The sequence below is a fragment of the Cryptomeria japonica genome, chromosome 5 (genome assembly GCF_030272615.1).
Source record: "Cryptomeria japonica chromosome 5, Sugi_1.0, whole genome shotgun sequence".
Taxonomy (NCBI): domain Eukaryota; kingdom Viridiplantae; phylum Streptophyta; class Pinopsida; order Cupressales; family Cupressaceae; genus Cryptomeria; species Cryptomeria japonica.
Window position 1 is genome coordinate 293,325,060 of NC_081409.1, and position 13,632 is coordinate 293,338,691.

Genomic DNA, 13,632 nt, shown 5'->3' on the forward strand with positions numbered 1-13,632 from the left:
ACTTTTCCTCTATGGTTAATTAAATATTACCAGCAGATTAAATAAACCAAATATTAAAGTTTAACCCAATGTAATTAACCTTTTCACCTAATATAAATAATCTTGACAATAAGGCAATATAATTTATTATTTATTATAATGCTTTAATACCACATTTAATACATTTAGAAAAGTAAATGTAATAATAGATAAATTAATTATAAATTTATTTCAAAGAAACATTAGAAATATAACCTTATAAATTTTATACATTAAATACATTCAAGGAGAAAATCTTTATAAACATATATATATATATATATATATATATATATATATATATAATAAAACATTGAGATAATAATTTGTAGTAGTGAAACATTAGGGCAATGACTATATGAAATTGATTAATACATATTTGTCAATCACAGAGAGGCTGCTTTCCCGCACATAAAGGATTAGTTATAGGCCTAGGGTTTCCAGGCAAGAAAGCACTCTAGGAGGACACAGTTCCTACACAGAACCCCACATGCCTTCATGACATGAAATAAACACAACCCTGCCCAGGACACTCCCAGGTGTACGATGTACCCCGAGTTGGACACACATTGCATGCCCCTTCTCCAATGCCCAATTCCCAACCACCAGACCTTAACTATCCTCTCTCTTTTGCTTCTTTCAATTTCTTTTTCTTCTATTATTTTCTCCCCGTCTCTCCTTCTTTATTAATTCACAGGTTTATATAATGTCAAAGGGTGGTTACCAAAAATTACACACTTTCATAGCTATAATAATGTTCATAATTACATTTATTTAATTATATTTATTACAATTTATTTCCATGGGAAAAAGTCTCGTAACAACTTGAGAGAAAGAACCTTAACAATGATCTTGTGAGAGCCATTGAGGAAGGTGATTAGTTGCCATTTCCTTTAGAACTCTAATATAAGTATAAACTTTAATATTTCCTTTATTGATTATTTTTCTTACAAATTTGAAAAATATGCTTTTAGATTGACTATATAAAGATAATTACTAACCATATCCTAAGAAGATTAATATAAGTCACATGGAAATCCATCACATCTTGGAGCTTTATCATTATCCATAAGGAATAAGGCCTTATAAGATCTTGAGTTAAATTTTCTCACACCAAATTCTTTGAGACTGTGAAACCTAATAGGGTGCCACTTAAATACACTAATGAAAGTACTTGATCACTTTTGAGATGGCTTGTGGGCTTTGAAAACCTATTCAAGGTGATGAACACAAGCTTGCATAATGGTGTGAAACTCCTCTAAGAGTTGAGATCCCACTTTGATGGGCTTGATATATGAGAAGTATGATGATCTTGACCATATGAGAAGTATGGTGAACTCTTAGAGACTAGAAAAACTCCTTAGAAATTCTATCTCCAACTTTGAACTAGTGAAGATGAGCTTCTATTTGGGTTCCTTTGGTAGAGTGATTATCCACAATCTTCTTTTGTTGATAGAATTTGACAACATAAAAATATAGAGAGGATGCGAAAGTTTGCTCTTCTAGCTTGACAATGGTGAGATGGAGCTCTATGTTGGTGGTTCCATATGCCCATTAGTAAAAATACACTAACTTATACCTCTACATAAAAAAGAAGAAGAAACAAATAAGCACATCATTCCACCATTCAATCCATGTGATCTAATAATAAAAATGTAATTCCAAATTTTTAAATATAATAAATATCAACAAAACAAATTAACAACAAAAAAAATAAATATTTTTTTTAAAAAGGTATTTTTAACTTTGAACTTAAAAAATACTCCTAACCATTGAAAAGAAACACCAATTAACAAAAAGATTAAAAAAAAGAAAAAGATCCCAACAAATGCTGGTATAATTTGCTGGTCTTTGTTACCAATTCATATGAAAGTGACAGGGAATCCCTTTGCGTGCAATTTAGAGGAAGGTCGAGGGAAGCCTCATGACTGTTATTAAAATAGTTCACCTACAAAAACATTCATTAAATTTCACAAAGAAGGGCAAAAAATCATCTTTTTGAAGAGGACAGGGACAATTGTTTTCGTAGAAAAACACAGACCAGAAAACCTGTTTGAAAAAAGTTCTCCAAGAAGAGTTCGCCATGGATAGCAGCAAGGTGATGGATCCACTCCTCCACCCACCAAGCTATTCATCTCTGAACGACTTCTGTTACGACATTTTAGCTCTCAAAGAGCTGGCACGCCAGGGCTCATGGCGGACAATCCTGGATAAGGTTACACAGGCGCGCAAGCTTTGTCTCCTGCAGAAGCCCCACGAGCATCTGATATACATGGCCTACAATGTGCTCGCTAACGCCAAGCTCAGAAGATATGGAGAAGCTGCCGATGAATTGGACACCCTCGGAAACTTTGAGGATCCTAAGTACAGGTACGAATCCCATGGCTCTTTTTATCAGGGTATGTGTGGTTCCATGATTCCTTTTTCGTTGAGGTGGCTGCACGCTGAGATGCCCCACAGGCTCGCTAGCAGGCAGGAAACTATAGATCGTTTATATGGGTTGCTTGAATTTGTTGAAAATAAGATCACTGCAATAGAATTTAAGATAAAAACGGATAAGCATTTGGTCGGATTGTCAAACGATAGGCCAGGCTCAGAAACCGTAGAAGAAGTCACCGAAGTCCTAGAAAAAGGTGTTGAAACCCTAGAAACCCTAGGAAGAGGAACCGAAACCATAGAAAAGGGATCTGAAATTCTGGAAACTGTGCAGAAATGCAATTCATCTTCCGTGCCTTTCCCCTTTACATCCTCAACTGCAGAGAAGGAGGGGGCCGTAGTAGTGAATCCAGTGGGGATAAAAGAGGGTGTGTCTCCTGGGGCCTTGGATTTTGTTCCTAGTTCTCCAATTCAGCAGGCGGGTTTGGTTTCGGGTGGTTTGGATTTTGTTGGTGCTACATCAATTCAGCAGCAACTGAATGGCAGCGAAGTTGTTTCTGTGTTTGAGTCACTCAAATTGGACGAGCCCAGCCATGTGGATGTTGGTGCTGGGAATCTGACAGATGGGCTGCCTGTGGGACACGATAGCGGTCATAGTTTTCGTGATCATCATTCGAATAGTTTTGATGAGGATTTTGGTGACTTTGTGTCTGGCATGGCATCCACAGGGTCTACAACTCAAGTTCAGTTAAAATTTTCAGCTCTGGCAACAAGTCTCAGACGGTGGCAGCGGAGAGAAGAGCTTGTTGTAAACTCAATTCTGAGGCATCATCTTAGTCAGAAAGATTACGTGACAAGCATGAAGTGGCTCGAGAGGCTGCTCAAGACAAAGCCATTGGATCCCTTCTTGCTCTCAAGGGTTGGTTATCTTCAGCTGCAGCTGGGTGATTTGAATGGTGCAAGGACTATTTTTTCTAGAATTGAGGCTATTGTGGACAAAGGTCAGGTGCCATTTTCATCAAGCCCAGAAGTGCTTAAAAATATGATACACCGTAACAAAGCTCTTCAGTATTTGGTCGAAAAGGATTATACAGCAGCGGTCAGAGAGTATGAAGAAGTGTTGGATCGAGATCCAGGTGATGTTGTTGCCACTAATAACAAGGCTCTCTGTTTGATGTATTCTAGGGATTTGCTTGGATCCATTAAAGTGCTAGAGAATGCACTTGAGAGGGTGCCTGTTCTTACATTGAATGAGAATGTTGTGTTAAATATTTGTAGTATGTATGAATTGGCATTTGTGAACAATATTGAGACCAAGAGAACTCTTAGTTCTTGGATTGTGCAAATTGCTCCAGAGGATTTTGATTTGTCTTGTACACGACTCTAGGAGATTAATTCAATTTTTTTGATCAAGTTGGTTTATTTCTATGGTGTATTTTTAAAAAATAAATTAATACCACAGCAAAGCACATGAATTGTAATTTGTTTTGTGAGTTTTGATTCAAAATCTCATTCCTGACTTACCCTTTTTGGGTTGATGAGGCATGCTGACACCATGTGGGAGTTTTGTACTTATTCTGATGTTATTTGTAAAGAACTATTTCTACTTTGAAAATCATGAATTGGATCATGTAAGAATAGGAGCAGTAACAATGCTTTTGATTAAGTTTGGTGTGAGTTCGGTTCTACAAGTCTGATGCTCTATGTTAGTTTTCTAGGTTAACAATGGCTTAGATTAAATTGGGGTCAATATTTATGATGAAATATTCCCAAATGATGTACACAGGATACTGGATTTAGTATCATTGGCTGTCAAGGAACCTTGGTATCATACTTGTATTGTTACAAATCTGCATCCCTTTACTTGCTCTTATTTGCATCAGTAATGAATTGTCAGCTCACAGCCTTTACGATGTTTTAGTTGAGGACACATTAGCTTTTCATATGTGACAACCATTTACTAATATTTATAGAAGGGGTGTGGTAGTCAACAAATACAATATCTACTTGTGTTTGTTCTGTCAGCAATACACCTTTTGAACTTTTCTGCGCTCTGTGAATTAATGGAATTCTTTTCCCTTTTAAATTTTCTCTAGACTAAGTCAGATTTTTTTTTATAGGATGTAATCAAGATGCTCATTGCTTATTTCTGACTGTCTGTTGATTGCAAATATTGTTGCTTTCATTTGGTTAAATGCTGCCAGGTTATGTTAATTTCATGTTTAGTGTATCTGTACACTTTTCTAGTGGCTAAATCATAATAGATTTTACCATTAAGAGTTGTAACCATTGACCACTGCCTCTCCAGGTTTGAGTTTCAATCTTTTAATGATTTATTTCTCAGGAAGTTACTGTTCATTATTAGAGTTATCTGCCAAAATGCTTATGGGGATTGTATGTATTTTCTTTGTGTATGTTAAACCTGTTTCGCCAGTCCACCACAATGTTTTAAATGCAACTCTTGATAATGCAACTCATTTAAAAATGGGTCTCTAGGGTTCTGCTTCTTTATCTGATATAATGTTGCATAGGATTTTTGTAGATTTGGCTTCACATAGAGCCGAACATAGAGGGTGACAACTGTAGGTGAGATTGGTCATTTCTTTTTGGAATCGGACATCTGCTTCAACTACTTGGAGGGTTAAATTCATTTATACAGGATTGACATCCCAACATAAGGCTGGAGTCTGACGATACTCAGGAGTCTGGCGATCCTGTAGCCGCAATGCACTGTGAACAGCCACTAACTTCTCTGATCGTCTAGAGGTAAGGTGGTTCCTCTTGACTGATTGGATGAAGCTATATGTGGACCAATTCCTCTCTGAAGCAAAGGAACTGGACCAATTCCTCTTTCACCTGCTGTTCACTCCTTAACCAGCTGCTTCTTCTCTTCTTGCTGCGCTTTTCCTATTTTGCAAATGTCAAAATGATTGCCTTTTTCTTCCTTTTGTTTGTTTTATGCATTAGATTAGGGTTTGTTATATTTTAATGTTTATTTGGGGTCTTGGTGGGGCCAGCCGAACCTCTATTGTAAATTAAAAATGTGTTTATTTATTTATTTTGGACTTATAAAAATTCTGGGCCATAGGGGACGATCAGCTGTCTTGGGGACAATCAAGGGACGCCTAGGCGTTCCCTGGCTGTCCCGGGGACAGCTGGCCGTCCCCTACTGCCCAACAGCCATCTCCGAAACATCCCTTGTGTTTCTGCCAAAAAGGGGACTCTTAGGAAACGGCGAATTTCCGTCCCCGTGTCTCTGTTTCGTCCCCAGTACGGGTACGAGGGAAAAAGGGCAGGGGACGCGTCCCCGTGGAACATAGGTTGTGACTGATGTTGCTACATCATATTGGAGAGATTTGGTTATTCCGATGAGTTTTGTCAAGCTTTTTCCCGAGATTTTGCTATGCATATATGCATGTATGTTTATTGCTGTAAAGGATTTATTAGAACTAGGAAGCTTTATACTGAGAAGCATATCCTTGATGAACACTTAAAAAGAATGGGAAATTAAGGATGAGCACGAGGAAGCATAGTTTGGTTTATAGCCAAATTTGTGGGAGGTATATTCGAAGGTTGCAAAAACAGACTCGGTGATGGTACTGCACAAATAGATAATCACCAGAGGCATGTGTCAAGCCTAGCCTATTTGCTTTTGACCTGCCAAAACAGCACGTGGGAAATCGATGGCCAATTTTAAATTGAGAGGAATCATAAAATCTGGAGTACCCTTATTGTTGAAATAAACTTAATAGGAAAGCTATTGGGACATCTCGTCTTTTTTGTTGTAGATAATTATGTTGGTAGGTGTAACTACAATGGCAGCAAGGGGGAGTTGTAATGGAGCGAGTCAATAACAAAAATCCATTTAGATAAATATGATGGTCGTTTACATGTCAACATTTGCTACACCCTATTGTTATACATCTATATAGATATCTTTAATATCTCTATCTAAAAGATGTCAAGAGACATCAATCTCAAAGTGCCTATCTAATTGATATGACAGATAAATACATGTCAACATTTTTTAGATGATTGTATTTAAGATATCCATGCTAGTGTATGACAAACCCAATGTAATGTACCTAATTTGAAAGGTGACAATTAATTAAATTGAATTTTATTAAGTTTTTGATAATAAATAAAATATCCAACGATAACTTAATATTAATTAATTTAATTAAATAAACAATAAAATAATATCATTATTTTATTAAATAAAGTTCTCCAAATGTGGTCAGCCTAATATTCTAGAAGCCTTTTGGAGTTTTTTATAAGGAGACTGGAGGGAGGAAGTAAGACATGCTTTTGATTTGATAAAAGTTTTGTGATTTCTGGAGACGAAAACCTTCAGGAGTTTGACAAAAGAGTTGGACGAAAACTTAGCTCCTGGGACTGGATTCGTGACAAGTTCACAGCCGGGCCAAATTTGTGAAGTCTCTGTTAGAGACAAATTTGCAGATTAGTTCTATTATCAGATGTAATATTAATTTGGTGTCTGCTTCAGAAAGTTTATTTTCTGAGTTTGGTAAAATAAGAACATTTTATTCTAGCTATCTAATATTACCATGGGCCATCTGTTTTTAATATTATCGGTGGAATAACTAAGAAGTTCGATAAAGTCACGGGTTTGATTATTTGAAATGGAGCTGTATCAAGGACTTGGCAAATCGATGTTATGAAGGTTTGGTTGATTGATGTTTGGTAATTATTATTTAAAATCGTGGCTTGATGAAGTTGGTGTGAGAAATATTAAGGCCGCAGACTAATATTTGTGTGGGGCCTAATTTATACTTGGGACGATTTTCCTAAGGTTCCCCTAAGAAATTAGTAAATATCAATCGTTTTATATCTAAGGGAACATTAATATATTGGCTGAATAACGTTCCCGTGTAAGTGCGACATTAGCATTCTTCCCCTGAAGAGTAAGTTTGAATCGAGGAACCTGAGCAGCTTTCATTCCTGAATTCGTGGTTGAAGATAGGTGTACTTTACTGACTGGGTGCGATTACTTGTGGGGAATCAAGGACCTTCTGATTTAGTCGAATATCGGTTGTGGGCATTCCTGGTATTTCTTAGTGATTGCAGCAAAGTTGAGGCCTGACTGATTCGGGAAGCAGGGCATCTGAGATCAATCTAGCTGTGCATTTCTTATTCCCGGTGTGAATTCAGCTCTCTATCCATGGGCTCTTCTTCCTCAGTGCAGGGGTCATATTTCCATAAACCGTGAAGCATTCCAATTCAAGGCATGAGTTTCTGACAACCATTGAATATGGCAAATCTGCTAGGTGTTGTCTATTAATACTAGCGACTTCAACGCTTAGTATTAATGTGATCTGTATCGAGTGTATTCTGGATGCAATACAAGGAGTTGTTCTATTCTGCTAAATGAGGTCAGGATTTATATTTACTGCTGTTAAGGTGCATCACATATATTTCTTCTGTAAGCTGTAAATGAAATTTCTTGGTTGGAATCCATTAATAAATAGAGGAGATTGTCACTAACCCTCGGAATCCATTACAAGTTGGTTTTATTCGAAATCCTTTTATTCTATCTGCATAGCCGGGTTATAGGTTTCCAGCAAAGTGTTTGTTAAAAGTATTTGAAGATATTCTGCAAGTTAAGTAGAAATGTGTTAAGGATTTTTACACCCAAAACAAGGTCTGCCATGAGAGTGGGGCTGAGTGAGGAATGACCAAAATGAATGTAATATTCTTTCCCACAACCTTCCTTATCTCAATATCCTCTAACTTACAACTATAAGATAGTTATGGTGATTATTGATTAGCATATGTTCCACCACCACATCCAATTTTGCAAGCATTGAATACCCCTTTGTTGATTTTGTAACTAGGTTAGGAAAATAAATAGGATTCGGATTGCCTTAAGGCATCATCCGAATCCTTATAGGGCAGGGCCCTATCTATTGTATTTATATGTAATGTGTAAAACAAATAGGGCTGGGCCCTATTCCAATGTTGTCTGAATCCTAAAAAGGGGGCTGGGCCCTGCTTCATTAAGGAGGCGTGTAAATAGGGCTGGGCCCTATCTCTATGTGCACAAACTCGAATAGGGCTGGGCCCTTTATCTCCTACATGCCAAGCAACATGAAACATGTTCATCATATTATAGGGCCGACCCTATATCACTTCATGTAACGTGTGGTCCTAAATAGGTGCGCTCCCCTTGCAATATAACTTAATCATTATTAAGATACCAAAATAGGGCAAGACTTAAGGCAACGTGTAAGCCTTATAATTGCAATTAAATCTTGGCACAAAACTTAAGGTAAAGCCCACTTGAATTGCTCTCCATGCCACATACAAATAGAGTTTCATTTGTATGTATTCATCATTCAGTTTTATCATCATCAATGTGAAGTTAGCTCTGCAAGATCTGGAGGTTAGCGAATATTCATTGAAGGCAAGTGAACCACCTCTGAAGATCAGCGAATTACTTCTGCCATCAGCATTTGCCATACATGCGATCTTGGACAGTGAATACATTGAAGAGGATAGTGAGTTCCTCTTGAAGGTCCACAAACATCATTAGGTCTGCAATCTTCAGTGAAGAACTACGAAGAGCTGGAAGTTGTATGCTGATAAGTCTGTTATCTTCTGCTGTTACATTGTGCCCTAGCTGGGTTACGACTGTAACTCTAATTCTGCCCTAGGTTGACAGTTATATCAGATAAGTAATCTGATCTTTATTGCCATTGTATTCTACAATTAATAAAAGGATCTAGATCTGATTTGTTGCTGGGTTTTTCCTCCAAGAGGGAGGTTTTCCCAGGGTAGTCTTGTGTTGTGTGATCCTCTATTTGTATGCTTTACTGTGCAACTTTAGTTTTCTGTTTATTGTGGATAATCTGATCATGAAAACTAACACCCTCTACTTCAGCGTGAACTCCAAAATGTTTCTCGTGGCTATTTTGCTTGATTAAAAAATTTAATTGAATAAACACTCAGTGTGATTTGGTTGAGAGATCAAGCTTGCTATGAGGGATTGTTGAAGCAAAATCCCAAGTAAAAGAGATGAAGAGTGGAAGAAATGTTTGTAGGTGATTGCTTCAAGCACAGTAGAATTCATTCAACATATTTTGCCATGCTCAAACTTCTCATGATTGCAATAGAGCAAAGTAACATGCAATTAACAGTGTTATTATTTATGCTCATCATCCTTCCCCTCCTAGTCCAGACCATGTCCTCATGGTCACACATTAACTGCCTCTGTTGCTCCTTAATTCGTTCTCTCAAACCAAACTACACAATCAAATTTCTCTCTCCTATATTCCAAGTATTCCCTGAAAACAACATACCCGTTGTATGTTCTGATTCTCTGCAACCATCTGTTCATTAGGTCTTGTAGGATTTAATTTCCTGCAGTCAACCTAGGTGCCGGTATGATAATAAGATGTAGCCTGAATCTCATCCCAATCCAATTTTTCTTCTGCTCACAAACTATTATGATGACTTGCCTAACCCTAGAAATTGGTTCTCTTCTCGACAAGGGTTGAGGAATTGAATTATATCTTTCTTCACAAGTGACACGTGTAGTAGGGGGTAGGCTTGACTCAAGGGTTTGGAAACAGGCTATGCTATCTAGCAGATTTTTGTAATAAACAAAGGTGACTTCAGCTCTAAGTGGCATAGCTCCAAAACTTCTCACAAACCAAAGAGAGTTAGGGTCCTCATCTCCTGTGGGTAGGCCATTCTTTCTTTCTGCATCTTTGTATTCTTTTATTCTTACTTCATTTGATTTTGCATATTATACTCACATAATGGATGCACAAATGTGTTCAATAAAACGAGAATCATTAAATTTGATGTGTTTGTGACACTTAAATGTATGGAAAGTTAAAAAATAATAATTTATTTATTTCTCCTCCCAACTACCACTTGTTCTGAGTTTAAGTATTAATCAATTCTATCTATCTCCATCATTCTAATAGTTAACTTCGTAATTATGTCAATCTAATATTATAATAATAATATAAAAATATGATAATATAATAATAATAATTAGTTTTAATGGATTTTTTTGGTTTGGTGAAAAGTTAAATAGAAATATAAAAATATAAAATCATAATGGATACACAAATGTGTTAATAAAAACTAGAATCATTAAACTTGATATAATAATAATTTATTATTGATTACTGTTGTTTGTAATTAGGGCTGGCAGATTCCAATGTTGCCTTGGGCAACATTGGAATCCGCCTCCATCATAGAGGGCCAGGCCCAATACCTCTCGGCTCACACCTAAAAGGCTTCCACGCGTCATCCAAACCCAACTCGCCTCCTTGATAGGGCCGACCCTATCCAATTCACTTAAAAGGAATTAAAATAATTAAAATGTTTAATTGCAAAGAAGGCCGACATAATTAAGGAGCAATATGACTCCTATAAATGTAGCATATACTTCTCATTATCATTCATTCAGTTTTAAGTAGATGCAAAATATATTCGGTGAAAGCGAAATTCATATTAAGGTAGTTGGCAACAACGAACTTCACTAGATGGCAGCTGATCTCTAAATAGGAGATAGCGAACTTCACTAGATGGCAGCAGATCTCTAATAGGAGACAGCGAACTTCATTAGATAGCAGCAGATCTCTAATTGGAGACAGCGAACTTCATAAAAGGCAGCAGACCATCTCCAAAATATAGAGAACTCCATTGAAGGACTGTGAGCTACTTGAAAGGTGCTGCTACCCTTGCTACACACAGAAAAATCCGATGAGGAGGACTGCAAATCATAATCTTCATTAGCAAACTAATTGTGAAGACTTCTATCTCTTCTTCCTTGTGAGTGCAACCTCTATACTCCAGATAAGTGTGTGATGTTCAGTTGAATTCAAAATCATAATCAGATTTGAGGATCCTTTGGCTGGGTTTTTCTTCCTAGGAGGTTTTCCCAGGGTAACTGTGCTTTGTCCTTTTGCATTTCATTTCCTTTATTATGCTTAAGTCTGGAAAACAATATAATTAACCTAGTTTAAACTAATTCTGATTTTCTGAGTTTTATTCAATCTGAAAGTACTAAAAATAACATGGTATCAGAGCTAATTGGTTAGATCAATCTTTAGACTTAAAATTCAGTACACCTTTATTTTCAGATTGCTGTAGCTTTTGCATATCAGGTCAATGGGGCTGAAAGTTGAAGATAGGCTTGATGGGAATCTAAATTTTATTGCATGGAAAGTTCGAATAAAGTTGGCTCTTGAGGAAGAAGATCTTCTCCAATTCATAGAAACGAAAGAGCTAATTAAGCTTTCGGATGCAGCTGAGTTAAAACAATTCAAAAAGGATGCTGTCAAGGCCAGGAAGATTCTCATTGATTCAGTCAAAGACGACCTCGTCACCTCTATTGCCTCATTCACCACTGCAAAGGAAATGTTCAGTCATCTACAAGGTACATATGAAGTTAACAATCTTAGTAGGGCAATTACGTTAAGACAACAACTATTTAATATCAAAATGGCTAAAGAAGATTCTGTTATTTCCTACTTCATGAAAATTTCAGAACTAAAGAATTAGCTAGGTTTAATTGGCCATAACATGGAAGACAAAGACCTTGTCATGATTGCCCTTAATGGTCTACCTCACTCATGGGAGTGATTTATCCAAACCATAAGTGGCCGGTCTGAGTTACCTACACTTGATCGCCTTAAGAATGATTGCATCCAAAAAGAGTCTCGCCTCATCACAAGGAGTCAATCCAAGAGCCCCCATGTAGATGATCATCACATGCTTGCAGCTCAATGCAAGAAAAGAGGAAATTGGAAGCAACCTTATCCTAAAAGAAATAGGGATTCTAGATCATTTAGTTCCCAACACCCTTGGAAGAAACCTAGAGATACTTCGCGCGTGCGATGTTTTATATGTGACAAATTCGGTCACTATGCTAAGGAATGTCAGTTTAACCCTAACCAAAGTGAAGCAAACCTAAATGAAGTCTCAGAACAAAATGATGACTTCATATTCATCTCCGCTCTATCTAGCAGTGTTCCCTCAGATAGCAATACATGGTTGATTGATAGTGGTGCCTCCAGACACATCATAGGTTACTGTGATCACCTTTCAAGCCTAGTAGAAAAGGATACCAGCCTTCATGTGGTAATTGGTGATGACGCTCGTTATTCGGTAAGAGGTTCTGGCTCTACTTCTCTAAAGTTAGATTCTGGTATTTCCTTGCATCTCAGTGATATATTGTTTGTTCTTGGAATTAAAAGAAACCTAATTTCCATTTCTGCTCTAGAAGATAAAGGTTATCAAATTGCATTTTCTGAGGGAAAAGTTCTTGCTTGGTCTAAGAAAGATAGTTTTAAATCTGCTCGTATAATTGGTCATAGATATGATAGTCTTTATAAGCTCTCTACTAACCCTATTCAAGCCCTCATTAATGAGGCTTCAGAATCTTCTGAGTTATGGCATAGAAGACTTGGACATCTACATTATCAAGCCCTTCCATCCCTTGAAAGGTTAGTTAAAGGTATGCCTAAACTCAGTCAAGTTCATGATAACACTTGTAAAGGTTGTGCTATTGGTAAGAATGTTAAAAGTCCATTTCATAAAAGTGAAAATAGAGCTAAAGACAAACTAGAACTTATTCACTCTGATTTATGTGGTCCTATGTCTATAGCATCTCCTAGTGGATTTCTCTAGGAAAACTTGGATCTACTTCTTGAAATCTAAAGAATCTGATGAAGTCTTAAGTAAATTTAAGGAGTTTAAAGCATTAACTGAAAACTTCTTTGGTAAAAGAATTAAATGTTTAAGATTTGACAATGGAGGTGAGTACACCTTTGGTAGTTTTTATGATTTTTGTGTTGAGTCAGGAATTAAGAGGGAGTTTTGTGTTCCATACAATCCTCAACAAAATGGTGTTGCTGAAAGAAAGAATAGGACCATTGTGGAGGCTGCAAAGGCTATGATCCACGATCAAGACTTGCAGACCTTTCTATGGGCTGAGGCTTCTAGAACAACAGTATATATCCAGAATAGATGTCCTCATCGTGCTCTAAAGAACGTGACCCCGGAAGAAGCCTTCATGGGATCCAAACCAGACATTAGTCACCTCAGAATCTTTGGAAGTCTCGTCTATGTTCATGTGCCCAAGGAAAAGCGATCTAAGTTGGAACCCTTCGGAAAGAAAGGCATGCTAGTTGGATACAGTGAATCCTCCAAGGCATTCATGATTTACATCCCAGGTCAAAGGTATGTTGAGGTAAGTAG

The 13,632-nt window shown here is 37.1% G+C and overlaps 1 protein-coding gene across 1 annotated transcript; it reads left to right on the forward strand.

Moving 5' to 3' along the window:
- The first annotated feature begins 1,882 nt into the window (after positions 1-1,882).
- Positions 1,883-3,807, forward strand: LOC131045818 (uncharacterized). Its single transcript, XM_057979474.2, has one exon. The coding sequence runs from the start codon at positions 2,102-2,104 to the stop codon at positions 3,779-3,781; it is 1,680 nt and encodes a 559-aa protein (XP_057835457.1). The 5' UTR covers positions 1,883-2,101; the 3' UTR covers positions 3,782-3,807.
- The last annotated feature ends 9,825 nt before the right edge of the window (positions 3,808-13,632 follow it).

Coding starts and splice junctions, on each gene's coding strand:
- LOC131045818 (XM_057979474.2), top strand. CDS start 2,102: ATGGATAGCAGCAAGGTGATGGATCCACTCCTCCACCCACCAAGCTAT.